This window comes from Pangasianodon hypophthalmus, chromosome 5 (assembly GCF_027358585.1).
Source record: "Pangasianodon hypophthalmus isolate fPanHyp1 chromosome 5, fPanHyp1.pri, whole genome shotgun sequence".
Lineage (NCBI taxonomy): Eukaryota > Metazoa > Chordata > Actinopteri > Siluriformes > Pangasiidae > Pangasianodon > Pangasianodon hypophthalmus.
In genome coordinates, this window is record NC_069714.1 from 7,177,863 (window position 1) to 7,197,846 (window position 19,984).

At 37.0% G+C, this 19,984-nt stretch overlaps 1 protein-coding gene across 1 annotated transcript in view; it reads left to right on the forward strand.

Moving 5' to 3' along the window:
- The first annotated feature begins 15,976 nt into the window (after window positions 1-15,976).
- Window positions 15,977-19,984, forward strand: part of pth2ra (parathyroid hormone 2 receptor a) — a 62,597-nt gene continuing 58,589 nt past the window's right edge. The window contains exon 1 of the mRNA XM_026928311.3: window positions 15,977-16,445. Coding sequence (XP_026784112.2) covers window positions 16,380-16,445 — 66 coding nt within the window. The 5' untranslated portion in view covers window positions 15,977-16,379. The remainder of the gene's footprint in view (window positions 16,446-19,984) is intronic.

Below are 19,984 nucleotides of genomic sequence, written 5' to 3' on the forward strand. Positions count from 1 at the left end.
AGGTTTACCTCTCATATAAGTCACTTTTTATGCAATTAACTGTAACTGTAGCTCATCTGTTGTTGGTGTCATCAGTGGAAAGAGAACCACCACTGAGTAGATATTATTTGGATGGTAGACAATTGTCAGATGGCAGAACATTAATTTGAACATTAATTTTAATAATAATAATAATAACATTATTATTATTATTACAGAACATTAATTTCACATTTCTTTACTATATCAGGTTTCATTTAACCTGTAATAATAATAATAATAATAATAATAATAATAATAATAATAATAATGATGTGTGTGTCTCATTGAAGATTGTACCTTCCTTGGTTTGTGCTTCAGCACTAGTTTAAATTTTAATATTTAAAGCCTACATTTAGTTGCTAATCAGACTGGTGTATTTTAAACATGGCTTGCACTGGGCTTCTGAATGCAGTAATTTAGTGCTGTGTAAGCCTGTGCAGTCTGTTCTGCATATAAGATATTGATCTGATGTAGGATGTGAGAGAGCAACACTTTACAAGTAGGAGCTACACTAATAGAGGAGATGATGTCAGGAAATTCACGTCAGAAGATTTGCCTGCTGAGTCACTCGCAGATCCCTATGTTGCAGTGTGTTCACAGATTATTTGGAAATATTATTCTACTGTAATCCTATGGGACTCCTCAGAGATGTGTGAGATGTGCTGAATCGGCTCTTGAAGCAGAGACTGGTCTTCCCTGCTTAGTGGACATGATGGGCTGTTAGTTCACTAGGCTTACAGCGGTAAGAGGGAAACACAAACCTCCCGGGTCCTGCTAGAGAGCTGTTAATACCAATTTGAATGTATTACTTGTCTTGAGTGGGCTTATCAGATGTAGGCAGTGTTTATTAAGGACGTATTGTATTTATTTATTTATTGTCTCAAATGGGATATAATAAACATGTTCCTTGGGATACTAAGATTAGTTAAACCTACAATATAAGGTGAAAATGCAAATAATTGACTGATAAGCAATACCATCTAAATATTAACCAGTGCACTCAGTGGTTTCTTTTCTGCATAAGACATTACAGACGAATTCATCTGAATCAAGTTAAAAGTGAGGCACAATAAAACCAAGTTTCAACAAGTTTCAACCAAGTGACCAGGGCAAGATAGTTGTAGGAACAACATAGACACACAAACACACACACACCCACACACACACACACAAAAGTTATTGCCACTCAGGACAACACTAGTAATTACTGTCAGTGTGACACTGCATTGATTCATGTTCCTAGCTCTCAGTATTTTAATCAGAACTATTCCCTGCTGGGAGTAATGCGATGTGTCAAGAGATGACTCTAAATTTTTGTGCCATTAGCAAATGAGTTATGAATGAATCTATTACAACTCTAATATGAAACCTTAAAGACTTTAAAGATGATTTTATGAGAAATCCTATAACTCTTCCTAATTCATATGAAGGTGCAAAATTAAGCTCTGTAAATGCAGATAATTCATAACTATTCATACACCAATACAACAATTTATGGGGCTCAGTCAGATGTAAGTTAAATATGAATCATTCCTGGACATTTATGGAAAGTCATTATAAGATGTACAGGGTATTAGACCTCTAATTAAGTTAATTGCTGGTGCGTCATGCAGAGGCTTCTAGCATCTCACACTTCTGATTAATGGCATGTTGCTACAGCAACAGGAACAAACCAAGTGTTGCAATTATCTTGTAGCACTAAAGACACATCAACAATTAAAGCAAGCCAAACTTTGCTTGAGTAAGACCCCTTTTTTTGCTTTTAGAGTACCAAAGATTCATCTTCAATTGTTATTTCAAATTTGTAGGAATTTTCAACTCGTATGAACAGGATTAGCGTCTCTGTGTGTAGTTTTCCTTCTCACTGGAGTGTCCAGTTGCTAGTTTAGCTGTTACAAGCACATGTTCTGTAAATCTGCTGTTGGTTTATGGGAAATTCAATATATTTTGCTGTGGCCACTTGTTTGTCATCTGCTCTTGTTTTTCTCCAGCAGCCAAACATAATACACCTTCATAAACTCAGAACATACAAATGACTCACCCAGCATAATGACTGGAAAACAGTCAGTCACCCCCTCTCCGTTTCTTTGGTATGAATGCCATGAGAGTACAGTGTTTGGCAAAAGGAACCCTCGCCGCCATCAATAACAATAATTAACGGACACATGAGCATGAAATGAGTGAATTGAGTGCAGCTCTGCATGAATCCTATGTAGGCTACTCTTCTTTTTTAAAGGATATTTTTAATGACAAAGAACTGCACTGTCACAAAACTGCTTCCTGTGATAGCAGTGGTGTGACTGCTTTGTGGCACAGATTATTAAGGATGTGCTCAAGAAGTGTAACAAACACCTAGGATTCAGGATTCTGGCAGTGTGACTGCACTGAATATAATCCTATAAGAATATATCTAATAGCTGCTCTGGTTGTCAGCTATTAGATATATTCTTATAGGATTATATATCTAATAGCTGCTCTGGTTGTCAGTAGAATGTGAAACCAGAAGGCAATTTGTACCAATAATGTTTATAATTCAAGATGGGAACCTGTGTTAGATTTTTTTTTCCAATAAACAATACAATATATGACATTTTTAGACAGGGTCATTGGAATACAAGATGTACCACAAAAAATGTACAGGTGATTTATCATTTGTTAGATCTGTGTAAGGAAATGAGTAGCTGAGAAGCACAGGTCATTAAATGGACAGAATAAACGCAACAAATCTTCAGGCAAAGGTTTGAGTGGTGTACTGCAAGTGAATAATAACTATTTTATATTGATTCTGTCTTGTTGTCTGTTCTGTGAAACAGAGAGCCAGACAGGACATTGGGAGGAGGCATTGTGGAACAGCACCTTGGTGGAATAAGCTAATGGCTGAAGGTGCTCCTGGATATCATGCCATGGAGGGGATGGGCAGAATTGTCCAGAGTGTTGTCCAAAATGTCTTCAGAATATTTTCCACCCTCTTCTGTCACTGGCTCCAGTATTCCAGTGTATCAGTGTTGTCAGTGAAGTCAGGTTAGTTGTTCAGATAGACTCCATGTACTTGATGTACATGGACTTGTACACGAAGCACTATACCATCTCCACATCCTCCTCCTGTATAGTGACTGACTTGCCACTCTCCCGAACACACTGGAAATCCACCACCAGTTCGTTTGTACTGCTGTTAAGCTCGAGGTGGTGTTCCCTGCACCACAAGTCCTTTAAGAGCCTCCTGAACTATAATCCATCTCCACTGTGAATGCACTCTACAATGGACAAGTCAGCAGAGAACTTCTGCAGGTTGCACTTTTTTTTTCACATTTACGGTGTTTGGCAGACGTTCTTATCCAGAGCGACTTACAGAAGTACTTTGAAGCCTCTATCTATAAATACAGTTGAGGTCAAAAGTTTACATCTCCCTTTCAGAATCTGCAAAATGTTCATTATTTTACCAAAATAAGAGGGATCATACAAAATGCATGTTATTGTTTATTTAGTGCTAACCTGAATAAGATATTTCACATAAAAGATGTTTACATATAGTCCACAAGAGAAAATAATAGTTGAATTTATAAAAATGACCCCGTTCAAAAGTTTACATCCCCTTGATTCTTAATACTGTGTTGTTACCTGAATGATCCACAGCTGTGTTTTTTTGTTTACTGATAGTTGTTCAAGAGTCCCTTGTTTGTCCTGAACAGTTAAACTGCCTGCTGTTCTTCAGAAAAATCCTTCAGGTCCCACAAATTCTTTGGTTTTCCAGCATTTTTTTGTGTATTTGAACCCTTTCCAACAATGACTGTATGATTTTGAGATCCATCTTTTCACACTGAGGACAACTGAGGGACTCATATGCAACTATTACAGAAGGTTCAAACGCTCACTGATGCTCCAGAAGGAAAAAAACATGCATTAAGAGCCGGGGGGTGAAAACTTTTTGAATTTGAAGATCAGGGTAAATTTAACTTATTTTGTCTTCTGGGAAACATGTAATTATCTTCTGTAGCCTCTGAAGGGCAGTACTAAATGAAAAAATATGATATTTAGGCAAAATAAGAAAAATGTACACATCTCCATTCTGTTCAAAAGTTTTCACCCCCCGGGTCTTAATGCATGTTTTTTCCTTCTGTGTGAAAAGATGGATTATATGTAAAAAAAGATGTGGACTATATGTAAACATCTTTTATGTGAAATATCTTATTCAGGTCAGCACTAAATAAACAATAACATGCATTTTGTATGATCCCTCTTATTTTGGTAAAATAATAAACATTTTGCAGATTCTGAAAGGGGGATGTAAACTTTTGACCTCAACTGTACATCCTTATACTGGTTCACTAGATCAGGGACAAAGAGTACTATCACAAGACAAAAATTGGATTTTTATAAATTAACAAACTGCTAATTTAAGTATGTCATGTAGAGGTAGTTCTTTAGTCATTGTTTGGAGATAGCCAGTGACTCAGCTGAATCCATTAGACCCCACAGCCTGTTCAGAGCTCTCTCCCAGCTTTCTCCTCACCTGGTCCAATGAGAGGTGGCCAGTGAAGGTGGTGTCCTCAGTACAGGAAGGAGGAATGGGCGATGTCTTGGCTGAAATAACCCCAAATGACGAATGTCATCTCTGATAACTGATCATTATAGTGTTTTTTTTTTAATCTTCTTCAGCTTCATGGTGGAAGATCGTAACAACAAATTGTCAGAGAGAAGCCTAGACATAATACAGTTCTGCATTCAAGTTTGGAATGAAAGATAACTGAAACAAACCTCTGCCTGTAGTTCTGAGATTTGAATAACAATATGTAATAATAAATAAATAAAACAATAATAATAATAAAAATAATTTTAATAATAAAATTTCAGTATTAACTCCTCATTTGAGCTTGACTCATCTGTGAATATGAGAGTCACTGGTGGAAGTGCAACCTTAATTGGCAGCGATACACAGCTGTCTGTTCTAAGATTGTTCAACAGGTTAATCAGGGAAGTGAAAATGAATGTGAGACATAATCAGGTGGGTAGGCAAGAAATGAACAAGACACAAAAAAATTTTATTATGGACAAAACACATGCATGCTCTTACACTTTATCCAGAGGATAACAGCAACATAAGGCAGGAAGAAAACTAAAATTGCCGTTCTGAGAATTGGTTACAGGGAAATGACAAACAAATTCTATATTTGTTCCATAAACATGATGAAATTCTATGAATATCTGATTAATGGTAAAACATTGTCGGTGTCGGTCTGACAGTATACAATTACAATTGAAAAAAAGTCAGCATCAAATTGTAAATGGTAAATTATTCAAATGTAATTTAGGCACACATCACAAAGCATTCCTATTTGAATAGATTTGCAGCATGCAAAAAAAAGGCTTGGCTTTCTCTTTCTCTCTACACATAGAACACTTTTGTGTTTTGTTCCACAAAATTCAAAACATTTTTGAATTTTGGGCCATTAAGAGCTCTTCACAAAAGTGACACTTCTCTTGATGGCATAACATAAAAGTTATGTTCTCCTGAATAAAGAATATTGTAATATCTACCATGAAAAAGAGTTACATTTTATACCAATTAGTTTTACTGTCATTGTACATTAGTTTGTATTGCTTTGAACTGGAATTGATTCATCTGAAATAAATTATTTGTGATTTTGCTGTTGACCTGCCATTAATGTCTGATTTCAATGATTCTTTGTTAGAGATTACTATATGTACAGAGTTAAAGCATATGATAGCAGAGCTGGAAGTATTCACAAAACATAAAGACCACAAAACAGGGTGATATACATGGCACATAAATATGTCGCCCAATTACAAGGATTAAAAGCCAGCAGTAAAGTTATTTTTTTATCTCCAAGTACTGCTTTTTCTTGCTAACGTTTTCAGACATTCTGTGTCCATGGTTGGTCACCAACGACATATCACCAAAGACATACAACTCCCTTTCTCCTTTTCTGCCTCAAATTCCCCTTCCTGTCAGAAATCATAAATTTACACGTATATTCAGTACTGAAAGTGAGGATCCTTTGAAAAGCAGAGATCACTCACATAAAAGGAAAGTTTCTTTCATGTCTTGCTCACATTTGATTGGCAGACACCTGCTTAGCTGATCTAAGAGTAGGTGCTGAAGAATTTTCCTAAGAACCCACCAAAAGGTAGAATTTCAGTGCCAGACCTGTGTGTGTGTGTGTGTGTGTGTGTGAGAGACAGAGAGAGAGAGAGGGAGGATGTAAATGCAAGTTAGCATGCAGGACCTGATTAAGTTACTATCTGATACATGAAAAGAACAATTACCAATATACTGCAACTATTGTGACTGATGTGCCAAAACACAAAGCGATACTCCAAGCCTGCAATACAAAGGATCTAGAACAAACGTATGTTTATAATGAGCTCAGAATGTGATTACAGGGATTTTGGATACTGCGGGTAGTGAGTGGGCAGAGGAGATCAAAGCAGAGGAACTGCAGTTAAACAGTGGGTATGTGCATGAAGTTGTTACCATGGTGTCACCTACTAACCTGAAAGTGTGTGTGTGTGTGTGTTGTTTTTGTGTAGGGTCACAATGAGTTCTGCACAGACAACCTTAAAAAAGACAATGGGCATTTAAACTGCACCAAAGAGAAATATGTATGTGGTTACTTTAATGAGCTTTCTCCTTGTTACAATGCAGCTGATGTTGCTGTGCTCTCATGGGATCATGTGCTAGGTTTATAACAATTATGTCTGGTGATATACTGCGGCTACTTGTTTTGTTTCCTCCTGCAAGTGTGAAGAATTCTGTAGCAAAATAGTTCCAACTATTTGAGTCCTGTTTTGTACCATTTTCTACAAATCAGGTACAATGCCAATATGGGTATCTGTACAGGTTTCCTGCTATATCTGGATTTAAACCTGAAGTGAACATGGCTTTAACTGGAAAATTTTTATAATTATTTTTTTAAATAATTAAATATGAACCTACCAGTCTGCGCAGATGTAGAAATGGCAGCAGTGTCAGCATGGTGTGTGAATACTGGCTCTGTTCATAACTGGTCTTAGCTAAAGATATGTACAGGACTGTCTTCATAATTCTGCTCACACAGTTTTTATTTTTGTTTGTGTCCTGCCTGTCAAATTTTCTTGCTAATTTAGTTGGTTCTATTTCCCAATATATAAACAAACCATTAACCTGACTTGAACCCCTGTAACCTGGACCAGGCACTTTCTAAGGTTGAATAAATGAATGCTCTAAATGTATTGCATCTTAATGAACATGGTCTTCATTTGTGTTTTTTTTGGTTTTTTTTGCATCCCATGGGATCCCAGTCTCCACGCACACCTCTAACATCAACCAGATGCCATGTGAACCTTTCAGGCAAGCTTTCTAAAACATACAAACAAACAATACTCCTTCTATTTGTATCTGTTTAGAACAGTTCATTCTAAATAATGCATTCATATGCAGTTAAATCCCTACTATCCTGAACAACAACCTGTCAATGGTGACCAAAACCATTTCAGCAGAACTATAAGCGCTTACACAAACAGAAGCCTATCTAGTACAAGCTAGAGTTATAAAAACTGGAGTCATCGAAGACTCTTATCTCAGTACAATCTTAAGGATCTTATCTTAATATTAATTTTCAAGGTATGGTAAAACTGTCATATATGCTTCACAAACTTTGTCCAGTGTATAAGGTATATATACACTGTGCAATACATAAAAGATATAATGAAAACACCATATTTAATTAGTGTTTGTTTGGATGTATATGTGCCGTAGTGCGTGGGTAGTTTACAGTACACTGCAAAAAATGATATTTTAGCAAGTAAATGATTTTTAAATATAAGCAAATTCAACTAATATTTCCCTTTTTAAAATTGTTTTTAAACAATATCAAAGATTATTAAACTCCTTTTGTAGGTACCTTTACTAATTTCAAGCTTGAAATTGTCTTATTCTACTGGCAGATAATTCTGCTTATTTCAAGCATTTGTTTCTAAAAAGAAGCAAAATTATCTGCCAATAGAATAAGAAATTTTTAAGCTTAAAATTAGAAAAATAATACTAGTACTAATACCAATAAGACTAGAAATAGGCTTAATGGTCTTATATTTGTTACAGTATATAATAATTTCATAAAGAGAAATATTAGGCAACTTTTTTTTTATTCAAGATATCCTCACTTGCTAAGATATCATTTTTGCAGTGTAGTGTTGACTTCTACTTAATTAATAAGAAATAATATTATAAAAAAGGAACTAAAGTCATGAGACTGCAATAGTAATTAAAAGAACTAAAACGTTCCTTTCTGGCACAGCAATTAAGACATGCTGAGACTCACCACTGAGACATGCCATTACTGGTTTTTATCAGACAGACAGACAGACAGACAGATAGATAGATAGATAGACAGATTAAAATAAATGAAAAACATGGAGTGGCAATCTAATTATGCATGTGAAATTCAAAGAACGTTGAGTGAAAAATAAATAAATAAATCGGCACTGCAGTAAACAAATCATTCAAAAGAATGCAAACTGAATTCAAATGATACAAGCTCAAAGTTATGCATCAACTTAGCTGATATCTACACAGACATCACATTTTGCAGGACCACATGCCTGCAGCCCCAAACTAATCTGCAGTTTTCTTTCACACTTATGTGTAAATGTAGATTATTAATAAATGTCACCAGCAGTAACTCAGAAAAGGCTTACAGAAGGAAATTAATGTGTACTGAGAAATGCCTGGCATAAAAGAATGCACAAAGCCGTTTCGAGGAAGTGAAGCAGTGATGACATTTGACTGGAGTGTCAAATTTCAGCAGCGCATTTGCGCTTAATTAATTGGTGCTCTGTAAAAGCCTGCCAAAGCACACTTCAATCCAGCACTTAAAGAACAGGCACACAAAAGATGCTCATCACGAAGACAGGAAGTGACTTTAGGGGTGCTGTATTTCCATGCACCAAAACAAAAATATCTGAGTAATTAATATATTCCCTTAGATATTATTTTTGATGGTTAGTCCATCTGTGAAAGCTTAAAAGATAATTAGTATAATTCAATTCACATAATAATTTTTCTTTTTTTAAATCAGCCAGTTTTCTTTAATTGCAAGCATTATGAAGGAGCATATTTTATTGCTTTGTTTGAAATATCCAATCCATATTTTGTACATAATTTAATTTATAATGGATAAATTATAATGGAATTATTAAATTATTTTGGATTTATGAACAAGGGTAAACAAACAACCATTGTTGAATTGGCTATGAATAAAATCTGCTCCCTTGATTTGTCAGTAATTGAGCAAATATGTCATTCTTCTTAATATTTCAGTTCACTCAATTTTTTTATTATATTTATATTCAGTCGTAGGCTATGGCGGAAGAATGAAGATCAATTGGGACTGACTTATGTGTACATCTACACAAGTGTCACGTATTTCCATCTCACGCCGAGCACCGCGTGCAGAGGTGCTCAGTGCTCATAGCAGCCCGCAGTGCTACAGCACGCTCTTTCATATTGTCGTGTTTCTTTACACTGCCACGTGTCCTGTCTCCACCCATGTCCTGTCACTGGTTGTACCCTTTGTGTGTCTTGAGTACTCGCACCTGTTTTCAGTTTGCCCCTTGATTTTTTTTTGTGTAGTTAAACCCTTGTGTTTCTCTGTCTGACCTAAGGTATTGTTCAGTGGTTTACCTGGCTGTCTTTACCAAGCCTTCTGTTTCTGGGTTCACTATATTGGTTTCCTGACTGCTGCTAGTTTCCTGGGTTTCGTGTTTTGCCTTAGCCTAGGTGACTCTGAGATTTCAGGTCACCTGAGATGTACTGAAAGACCCAAAACATTGGAAGATACTGGTTCATGTGAAAAAAACAAACAAACAAACAAAAAAACATATATATATATATATATATATATATATATATATATATATATATATATATATGAATTTTGATGTGATAATCATGCATATATAATGATAGGTGACTAATCAAAGTAATAAATGGTGGCTCTACTGTACTGTTGGGGACATTTTTCCATTCACTATACTGGTCTGCCAATGGTCGGGGAATAGATGTGAATCAAATCTCTTGATGGGTAAGATGGGTATGTTAACAGTCTCTTTCTTAGTGATGACAGAAATGATTATTTATGTTCATTTTGAAAAATGCTTGAGCTTCACAATACAAATGATCCAGAATAAGTATCGTGATTACATAGCAACAGTAGTTTCAATGAGGAGAGATGAGGAGTAATGTGGAAAAGGAGAGGGCCTGCAAGGATCTTGGTCTTGTGGGATGAAAAGGAAAAGTCTGTTCTGTTGTTTGGCTTTCCTAGGTTGAATGTGCAAAATGCTTTAGTTAATGTCACACTTTGTGTTGGCCATGTTGCGCGTTCAATGTAGCCTACGCTCCAGCCCACGGTTTCAGTGTCATCCTGCCACATCACCAGGTTGAAAGACTTGAAAAAGGTCACTTTGGCTGATGCAACAGCTTTTTGCCCACTTGATTTTTTTCTTGCTGTGTGGACTAGCTTTGTCCCTTGGATACAGCTTAGTACACTACATTTCCAGAGAAACGGATTGTTTTGTACAAGGTTATTATTTTATTTGCTATTTCGGCCTCAGACACCCTGCCTATCCATAAGAGTACCATAATCTGTGCAGTATTTTCTCTCTACCACACTTACCATTCTCCTACTTCAACTTAGACTGGGCCAGAACACCAAATTGCACTCTGTGAGTAGAGTAGCCACTGGCCAGACATGACCAGGTGTTGAAAACAGTTGTAGAATCCATCATGAAAGGACTGTGAGCCTGCAAAGACATGCAGCCCTCAGCCAAGACCATAGCATTCCTGCAAGCAGAAGAACAACCCAGACACCAAGCAAAGAACTCAAAGCCAAAAACTGCTTCAGCCAAGGCTTTGCAGCTCAGAATAGACCTGGGTAAGCAGTTAAAATTCCTGCAGCACATACATAGTTCTTGTTTCATAGAATGGCAAAAAGATGATCCTAATGAAGCTAACACTGCCTTGGGAGAATTGGGGAATAAGACCATCAAAGAAAGCATGACAAGTTGGTTTTCTGGAGGCTGGGATGGAAGACATAGTGTTCACCTGCAGAAGTAAGCATAAGAGATTACACCAGTCACCTCATAGATCCTCACTGCATTCTTAGAAGGAGCCATCCATAACTACATTAACATGGATGGTGCTGCTAGATGGCTGTGGCTGAGAAATAAAGCCCCATAGGGACTGGCGTATCTCTAGATGGACACAAATAGAGGCCTAATGAACCTACAATAGGTTACCTAAAGGGCCATTTTGAAAGACCTAAAACACTGGAGGATCCCAGGAACATATCCAGGTGTGTGGAAAAAATCCAGAAATAAAAAAGCTGAAATTTACTAAATATAATTCACAGCATGATCAAATATTCATTAAGGTAGTACAAATGATTTTCTGATGTCAATGTAGTTAATGTCAATATCTTGAACACCTTGAAGGGATGAAGGGACTTCTTCTAATTGCTAAAAATGCCTCACTATTATTATTTATATTATAGCATAACCTCTGTAAAAGTTACTAAGAATATTCATACCAATTCTTAAATCAATCCTTTAATTTCATATAAGTCACTTTTAAGAGAATTCTTGTTAGTAGCACTATCCTACTGTATAGTATATTGATGCTGTTACATCATTGGTTTTCCACTGAAACATTTAAGTCCTACCTGAAATTAGAAAGCATTAACAATCACAGCAGAAGCTAATTATTATTAATTATTTGGGCTAGCTGAAGTTTGTCTCATCAAGGTTTTCTCTTGGATTTGGAATTTAGGGTGAATTCAGATATATTGAGACAGTTGCTGATTTTCCAACTTCTCTATGCTTTCTTGCCATTAATAAAACAAAATATCCAACACATGACACATTACTGAAATCCTCAAAATGCTAATTATATCCATGTCAAGAAAAATAAACTAAATATCATATTCTAAAGAAGCATGACTTTGCATTTTGTCAAACCTGAATGAAAACCATTTTTAATGACATGTTTGGTCATTTGGGAAACACACTGTACCTTCATAGGTTTAGGTCTTTATTTGTGTCCTCAGTGGAAGGTTTAAAATGTCATTTATTTGTAGGCTTTTTATTCATTGCATCAATAAATCAAATTTCAATAAAAGGATTTGAAATGTTCTCCAAATGTGTCACTAATGTATTTTAGTATCACATGAACACAGTAGACAGACAAACTGACTACATATTAAGATGTTGGCCAAAGTAACATTTTATAATTTATTATTTTACAGCAATAACAACAATAACAGGGTTTAGAAAATCTTCAATATTTTCCAAATTCATATCTGAAAAGACTCGTTATGAACAGAAGTAAAATCACTATAAATGCACTTATAAATAAGCAACTTACTTTTGTAATTTATTTCTTGCAGTAGAAAGAAACAGGATTTAAAATTAAAAAAAAAAAAAAAAAGAACCTAGTAGACCAAGTAAAAATCTATTTTATTTAAAAATCTATTTATTTTCATGTACAATATATTTTCTAGTCTATCTTGTTTCCCTGCTATTTAAGATGCTTCATAAAACACTATATATTGCACATCAAATCCATCAATACATCATTAAAATAGTTGTGGAGTGTTTCATGCATCCTCTCAGGCATCCATTATATCCCTTCACTTTTCTTCTCCCCACTTTTTATTTTAAGACTGTTCCAACTGAGCTAAACCATTATGAAAATGATTAAATTCTAAACATCTGTACATGATTTGAACAAATTGTATGTATATATGCATAATAAATACACTCACTGAGCACTTTATTAGGAACACTATACTAATACTGGGTAGGGTCTCACTTTGCTCTCAAAACAGCCTCATTTCTCCATGGCATAGATTCCACAAGATGTTGGAAACATTCCTTTGAGATTCTGGTCCATGTCGACATGATTATATCACACAGTTCCTGCAGATTTTTCAGGTGCACTTTCATGCTGTGAATCTCCCGTTCTACCACATCCCAAAGATGTTCTACTGGATTCAGATCCGGTGACTGGGAAGGCCACTGAAGAACTCTGAACTCATTGTCATATTCATGAAACCAGTTTGAGACGACTTTTGCTTTGTGACATGGTGCATTATCATGCTGGAAGTAGCCATTAGAAGATGGTAAATTGTGGGCATGAAGGGATGCACATGGCAACAATACTCAAATAGTCTGTGGCATTCAAGTGATGATTGATTGGTATTAACAGACTCAAAGTGTGCCAAGAAAACATTCCCCACACCATTGCACAAGGCTGTGTGTAGATGAACTTGAAGAGCTGTTGTGTACACACAGGGAATCATGACATTTCCTGTGCGAGCATTACCGATAGACCAAATTCTTTTTTTTTTTTTTTTTTTTTTTTTTTGTTTTTGTCAAACTTCTTTATTGATCACATTATGACTGGGCCAGGTCTGAAATTTGATGTAAAGACTCTTTTTCATGAAAAAAGTTCAAGTAAAGCATAATAACAGATTGCTTTGCAATTCATCAGAAAAAAAAATGATGGGATCATTTCTGCCCACTTTCTGTAGAATATGCCTTACCACAAAAAATACAGAGTGGTCACTGAGTAACTGTAGTCTTTCTGTCAGCTCGAAGTCTGGCCATTCTTTGTTGACCTCTCTCATTGACAAGGTGTTTTCCATCTGCAGAACTCTACTCAATGGATGTTTTGTCTTTATTGCACCATTCTGAGTAAACTCTAGAGACTGTTGTGTGTGAAAATCCCAGGAGATCAGCAGTTACAGAAATACACAAACCAGCCTGTCTGGCACCAACAATCACACCACGGCCAAACTCACTGAGATCACTTTTTTTTTTGCCCATTCCGATGGTTGATGTGAACATTACCCGAAGTGTCTGGCATGATTCTATGCATTGCATTGCTGCCACATGATGGTCTGATTAGGTAATTGCATGAATGAGTAGGTGTACAGATGTTCAGTGAGTGTAATTGTAATAAAGAGTCATATCTATTATATAACTTTATGAGAAAAAAAACTAGGCAATACACATTTTTGGCGGTCAAGATTTTTGGGGTCAACTTAGATGATGTCACATGAATTAAGTCATGCTATTTCTATCACTCAGTTCCACTGCAAGGGCTCAGTAACACAAATTTTGACTTACGCTACTGTATCAGGCCAGAAAAAAAATGCTATTAGGTTAAACAACCCCAATTTACCTGATGTCCCAATATACACTATTTGGCCAAAAGTATGTGGACACCTGACCATCACACCCCACTTTTGCGATGCACTGGAACACTGACTGCATCCCAGGCCTCCTCTGCTGACATCAGTGTCTGACCTCACTAATGCTCTTGTGGCTGAATGAACACAAATCCCCACAGTCATGCCCCAAAATCTAGTCGAAAGTCTCCCCAGAAGACTTACAGCAGCTACTTATAGCAGTTATTATAGCAGCAAACTGGGACTAAATCTGGAATGGGATGGTCAAGTGTCCACATACTTTTTACCATATACTGTACCTGAATTCATCCTTTCCTAAAAGATGATAGCAAGTCACCTGGAATGAAAGATAGTTGCATGCATAAGTGACATAACAAATAACATAACAACAAACAAATAACATGCATAAATGATTATAAAAGATTAAATAATTATATAAATAACTAGTTTAAAATGTTGTGTGTCATAGCCACCATTTATTTTTCTCTTTTTGGTCCAAATCACACATCGCATTTCTGCAGCATTATAGCTGTCCTTTGGCTCTGTTTCCAAAAAAAAAAAAAAAGAAAAGAAAAAAGCCCCACAAAACATGTTCCACAGCATGTTTGGTTCACTTCCTGCAGCTGGGTCGATTAAGGGTCGAATCACCTTCGCACTGCAATTCAACTGCACTACAGTTCACCTTGCTCACATGGACTCAGTTATTTGCCTAAAAGAACCACATGAAGGGGGCAAACATACCAGGGTTTGAGTCAAGCAGTCAAAACAGTGCATATGCATAATGTCTGATTATATGCATAATCTCTGAAATGTGATTATCAACTGTTTTGAATAGCTACACATCTTCAAAGGGGGTAGGGATATGCACTGAAAAACCATGATCATTCATCCCTCTTTCTTTTTCATAATATTACACATCCTGTTCTTAATTATAAGACTAGTACTAGTCTTATAACGTGTACTAGTCAGCACTGCACTGTAACTGACTGTGCCCATTGTCTTGTTTTGGAAATTTTGTCTTTTTGTACTGTTTGCACATGTTTGCACTGTGCGCTTTATGTAAATATATGTAGTCTCCTGTACTTCTGTGTTTGTTTTACGTAGCACCTTGGTCCTGGAGGAATGTTGTTTCGTTTCACTGCATACTAACTAGCTGTGTATGGTTGAAATGACAATAAAAGTGACTTGACTTCCATTCTCTGTACTGCTTAGCCTACATGGGGTCACAGGGGAGCCTGAAGCCTATCCCAGGGGACCTGGGACACCCTGGACAGGGTGCCAACTGCACACACATTTACACACTACAGCAAGTTGGAAGAGCCAGTCTGCCTACAACGCATGCCTTCAGACTAGGGGAGGAAACTGGCGTACCCAGAGGAAACCCCCAGGGAGAACATGCAAACTCCATGCACACAGGGCAGAGGCAGGATTCGAACCCCAGTCCAGGAGGTGCAAGCCACCATGCCCCCCATTATAAGACCTATCTATTCCTACTTTACCAATGCCGAGGGGGTTTAGCTGAACAAACTCCTCATCAACAAGCACCACTTGAGGAAGCACGTTTCTGATACCCTGGCGACAACATCCGAAGGAGTTTGTATCCAAAACTCTGAACCAGTCAATCACGCGTATGGACACGCCCCTTTACGCTCTGCTCCCACGCTCTACTACAGCGCCAATTCAGCTCTAAACGGCTCACACGCTGAGCGCGCGCAAGGCTCCAGTACCGGCGCGGCTCACGGACGCGCGCGCACACGGACTGGGACGTGACGCTGGAGGAAGTCGCGTAACACAGCTCATCTAGACTTCCCTAAGACTCCTGTAAGCGGCTACCTTTACCAGCGGGAGGCGAAGACACACATACAGCCGTCACAATTTTCACTCCCCGATTTGCGGATCTCCACTTTAATTTCCTGGGGAAGAAAGTGAACGAGCGCGCGCCACTTCAGTGCTGGTGGAGGAGTGACGGGTGGCATCACGGGGAATGGAAGTGATGTCTGTACCTGCATGTGTTATATGTGTGGGACGTGGGCTTTGGGGAAAGGGAATTTACTCCTAACATCACAGAGACTGGCGCTCTGAGCTATTTCTCAGCTATTTCTGCCAACTGGCAACATGAAACACACACTTTGGTGGAACTTGGCCAGATTTACTGTGTTCTGGAGACTGGTACACACACAGGTAAGTCAGCATCCATAAGATCACTTCTAAGCCTTTCTCGCTTCCATGTGGTCTAGGCTTTAATATATTATGCTGCAAAGTCTTTACCAAAAATTTCTAGTATGTATCTACCTGTGTGTGTGTGTGTGTGTGTGTGTGTGTGTGTGCATCACATATTAAGGGAATAAGATCACCACAAACTCTAGATAAACAATATTTAAAATGGTGATTCTTTGCAATCAAAAGTAAGTCTGTGTTTTTTTTAATTACTTATGATGGAGTTATGAGTTACTGGCAAATTTTTTGTTATTCCTAGATACTGATATAAGTTTTGACCCTAAATAAGGTCAAAGCGGATGTAAATTTTCAACTTTTTTCATACATGATTAAAAAAGTGCTGTAGGTTTACACTATTTATTTTATAGCAAAATACAATCTCCTTGTGTCGACATCTGTAAATTACTGTCTGATTTTTGTGCAGTTTACTTTAGTGACTATTTTACGTGAATACATTTAGGTAATACCCTTTTTGAGTGTGAGTTAATTCAATGGTTGAGGTGAATGACTCAGTGCAAGCTGCTCCAGTTATAGTTCAGAAGGTCATGTGTTCAATTCTCAACACTGCCAATAGGTCCTTGAGCAAGACCCTTAATCCTTCTGCTCAGTTGAATCCTTTCTCACTTATATTATTGCGTATTACTGCAAATTTTACAGTAAATGTTTTGCAGTGTACAATTAATTAATATTTTGGTGTAAAACCGCATGTATGTTAAATGACATGTAAATAACACATCCATGACTAATTTATTTTGGTTAAAAAAAAAAAAAAAAAAAAAAAAAAAAGGTAATAACCACCTTTGGGTGGATTAGAGCCTCAGAAGTGTTATTCAACAAGAGAATGACCACAAATATGCATCCAGTTTAACACAGGTTGCAGAAACTAAAGAGTTTTACAATAGACATCTCAGTCTTTGGACATAAACCACTCTGAAAACCTGATGACTGAATTGTAGAGGGCAGTTCACATGCATAAACCTATATAGAAGCTATATATGCAATGAATATTAAACAGATAAATAAATAAAAGATCTGCATAGTGGAATGTCCAATATCCTCTGCAAGTGTCTTCAGCCTTATTAGACATTAAAAGAGGCTTCACCAAACCCATGGTGGATTCCTGCCATTGCAGGTTGTAATGCTGCCTCATGCCAAGTGTTTGGATCAATGAATGAATGAACAGAATCAAATTCTGTTCATCTGAAGCGCTTTGAAATATTTGGCACTACTTAACAAAATTTTGTTACTCTTTTGGCTGCTCCGATTTGACACAGTTTTTACGCCGGATGCCCTTCCTGACGCAACCCTCCCCAATTTTATCCAAGCAGTAAGAGCACTGTGGCCTAACCACTACTCCTCCAGGGACCTGTACTGCTTAACAAAATGTGTTATGCTTAAAAAATCATGAAATTTCAATTATTTAAAAAGTGACCACTTGAACTGTATTTGTACCCTTATCCAAGAAGCATCCTACCCTCAGAACACCCTAATTGTTCTGTCCATAATGCACATTGCTCTTTTTTTCTGCTGTGTATTTACTTGTCTCAGTTTCTTTCTTTATATTGTTCTGTCTTTCACACATGAATGGAAAGTTGGACTGTATCTTGCTGTTGTGACTTTGCATTATGAACATTTTATGAATAAATTATTTCAGAGACTCTCAGATTCCCAGCTCTACTGCAAAACGACGACATGATTGGCACTCATTTTTTCACTGTTTACTCTCACTCCCCCACTTACTGGGTCTTCTCCTTCACTTTTTGTGAGCTCCCATTTTTTGAACAATCATTCTGCATGAGGTGATCTTAACAGATATAAGAAATTGCTTGAAAAGATCATTAGTGACCATGTGGAGCTAAGAGAGAAATGTATAACAAAATCTCCAGTATTGAATTAACACCTACACTGTTTATCTAAGTCCATCTATAAAGGTGAAATAAACACTGGGTATGCATTATAATTTCAGGTTACATAACTTATTGGGTTAAAAAAAATCTTCCAGGTCTTCAATCCACCTATGCATGTTTAAATTCCTCTATGATTATGAAGCATATAGTAAAACAAACAGCAACTTGCTTTCCTTTTTTTAATATCATCAGCTGAATTCTGTAAATCAACATAGTTACAGTTGATTTTCCACTGGAAATCTGGGAAATTAGTTCACTATGGCTAGTGCAGATAAGAATTTATTGATAGTAGTATCCTTTTAGCAGGCTTGCAGTTTTTGCAGAAACTGACTAAAACTGATAAATTGTGCTTTTGTAACTACTAGCTCTGCAATATGTAACTGTGATTATTTGAGCTTTGTACCACAATATCTGAGTCTATTTAAATGTATTCAGCACTTTGCTAGAAACACCATATGGGGATATAGTATAAAAAAAAATAAATTATCGAAACTCAATGCTCCTCATTGGTCATTATATTCCTACACATTTTCTGTTTTATCTAATGATTTAAATTTGCTTATCTGAGAAAGAGATAACTATGGCTTACAACAGTCCTATCTTCTCACATGCCTCTTTTATCTTCAACAACTGCTGGAATTTCCCAGAAGATTGGAGGTTATTATAACAGCTAAGTCTGCAATGGGATATTCAAAAAGCCCCTATGACTGAGATGGTGAGGTGTCCACAAACCTTTGGCCATATACTATATCTTCAAAGGGGTTAGGGATATGCACTAGAACTCATGACCATTCATCCCTCTTTCTTCTTCATAATATTACATATTCTATACTTAATAAAAGACATATCTATTCATTTTTATATACCCATGCTCTACCAATGCTGTAGGGCTGCCAGACGAAGTGAAATACCTCTTTCTGATGTGAAACACCAATCATCTTAATCACATGAAACTGTGACTCAGTGTTCAGTACTAAGAACTTGTCTTTCCTCAGACACATCAATATTTCTCTGTCAGCCTCAACTATGACAGACTATGGACTACTTTTAATGTCCCAGTTAGAAAGCATGCCATAAATTCTGTTTCATAATTATTCATTTACGTCAAGGGGGACTATCTTTTGTACAAACACAAAAGAAAGTTAACAAAACTAATGATGAGATCACATTTGTGGTTCATTGCTGCATTTGGAATAGCAGATCTGCTCTGGGAGGAAGTGTGTACAAGCCATCTCGGAGCCACAAGTAGGCTTAATTGCTGAATTCTGTACAACATTGGACGAATTAGCGGTAGAGGCTGAAATGTGTATAGTAAATGGCAGGGCCAATCGTTTTATGGCCATTGCATCCTATTCCAATGGGCTGTACTCTGATTCCACTAGTGTGAACCACAAATGGCAATGAGTTGATCTGGCATTGGCAAAAAGGTTCACCTGTGCCTTGCTTTGCCTTGCCTTCACAGACTTGGGTCACTTCACTTTCCCAGGCATACATGCTGTCTCGACAGTCCCTAACAGGCTAGCCCACCTGATTACATTCCATGCAAGGGAAAGAGAGCTGTTTGACCTTATGCTGCCTTGATGATAGTGTCTGTGA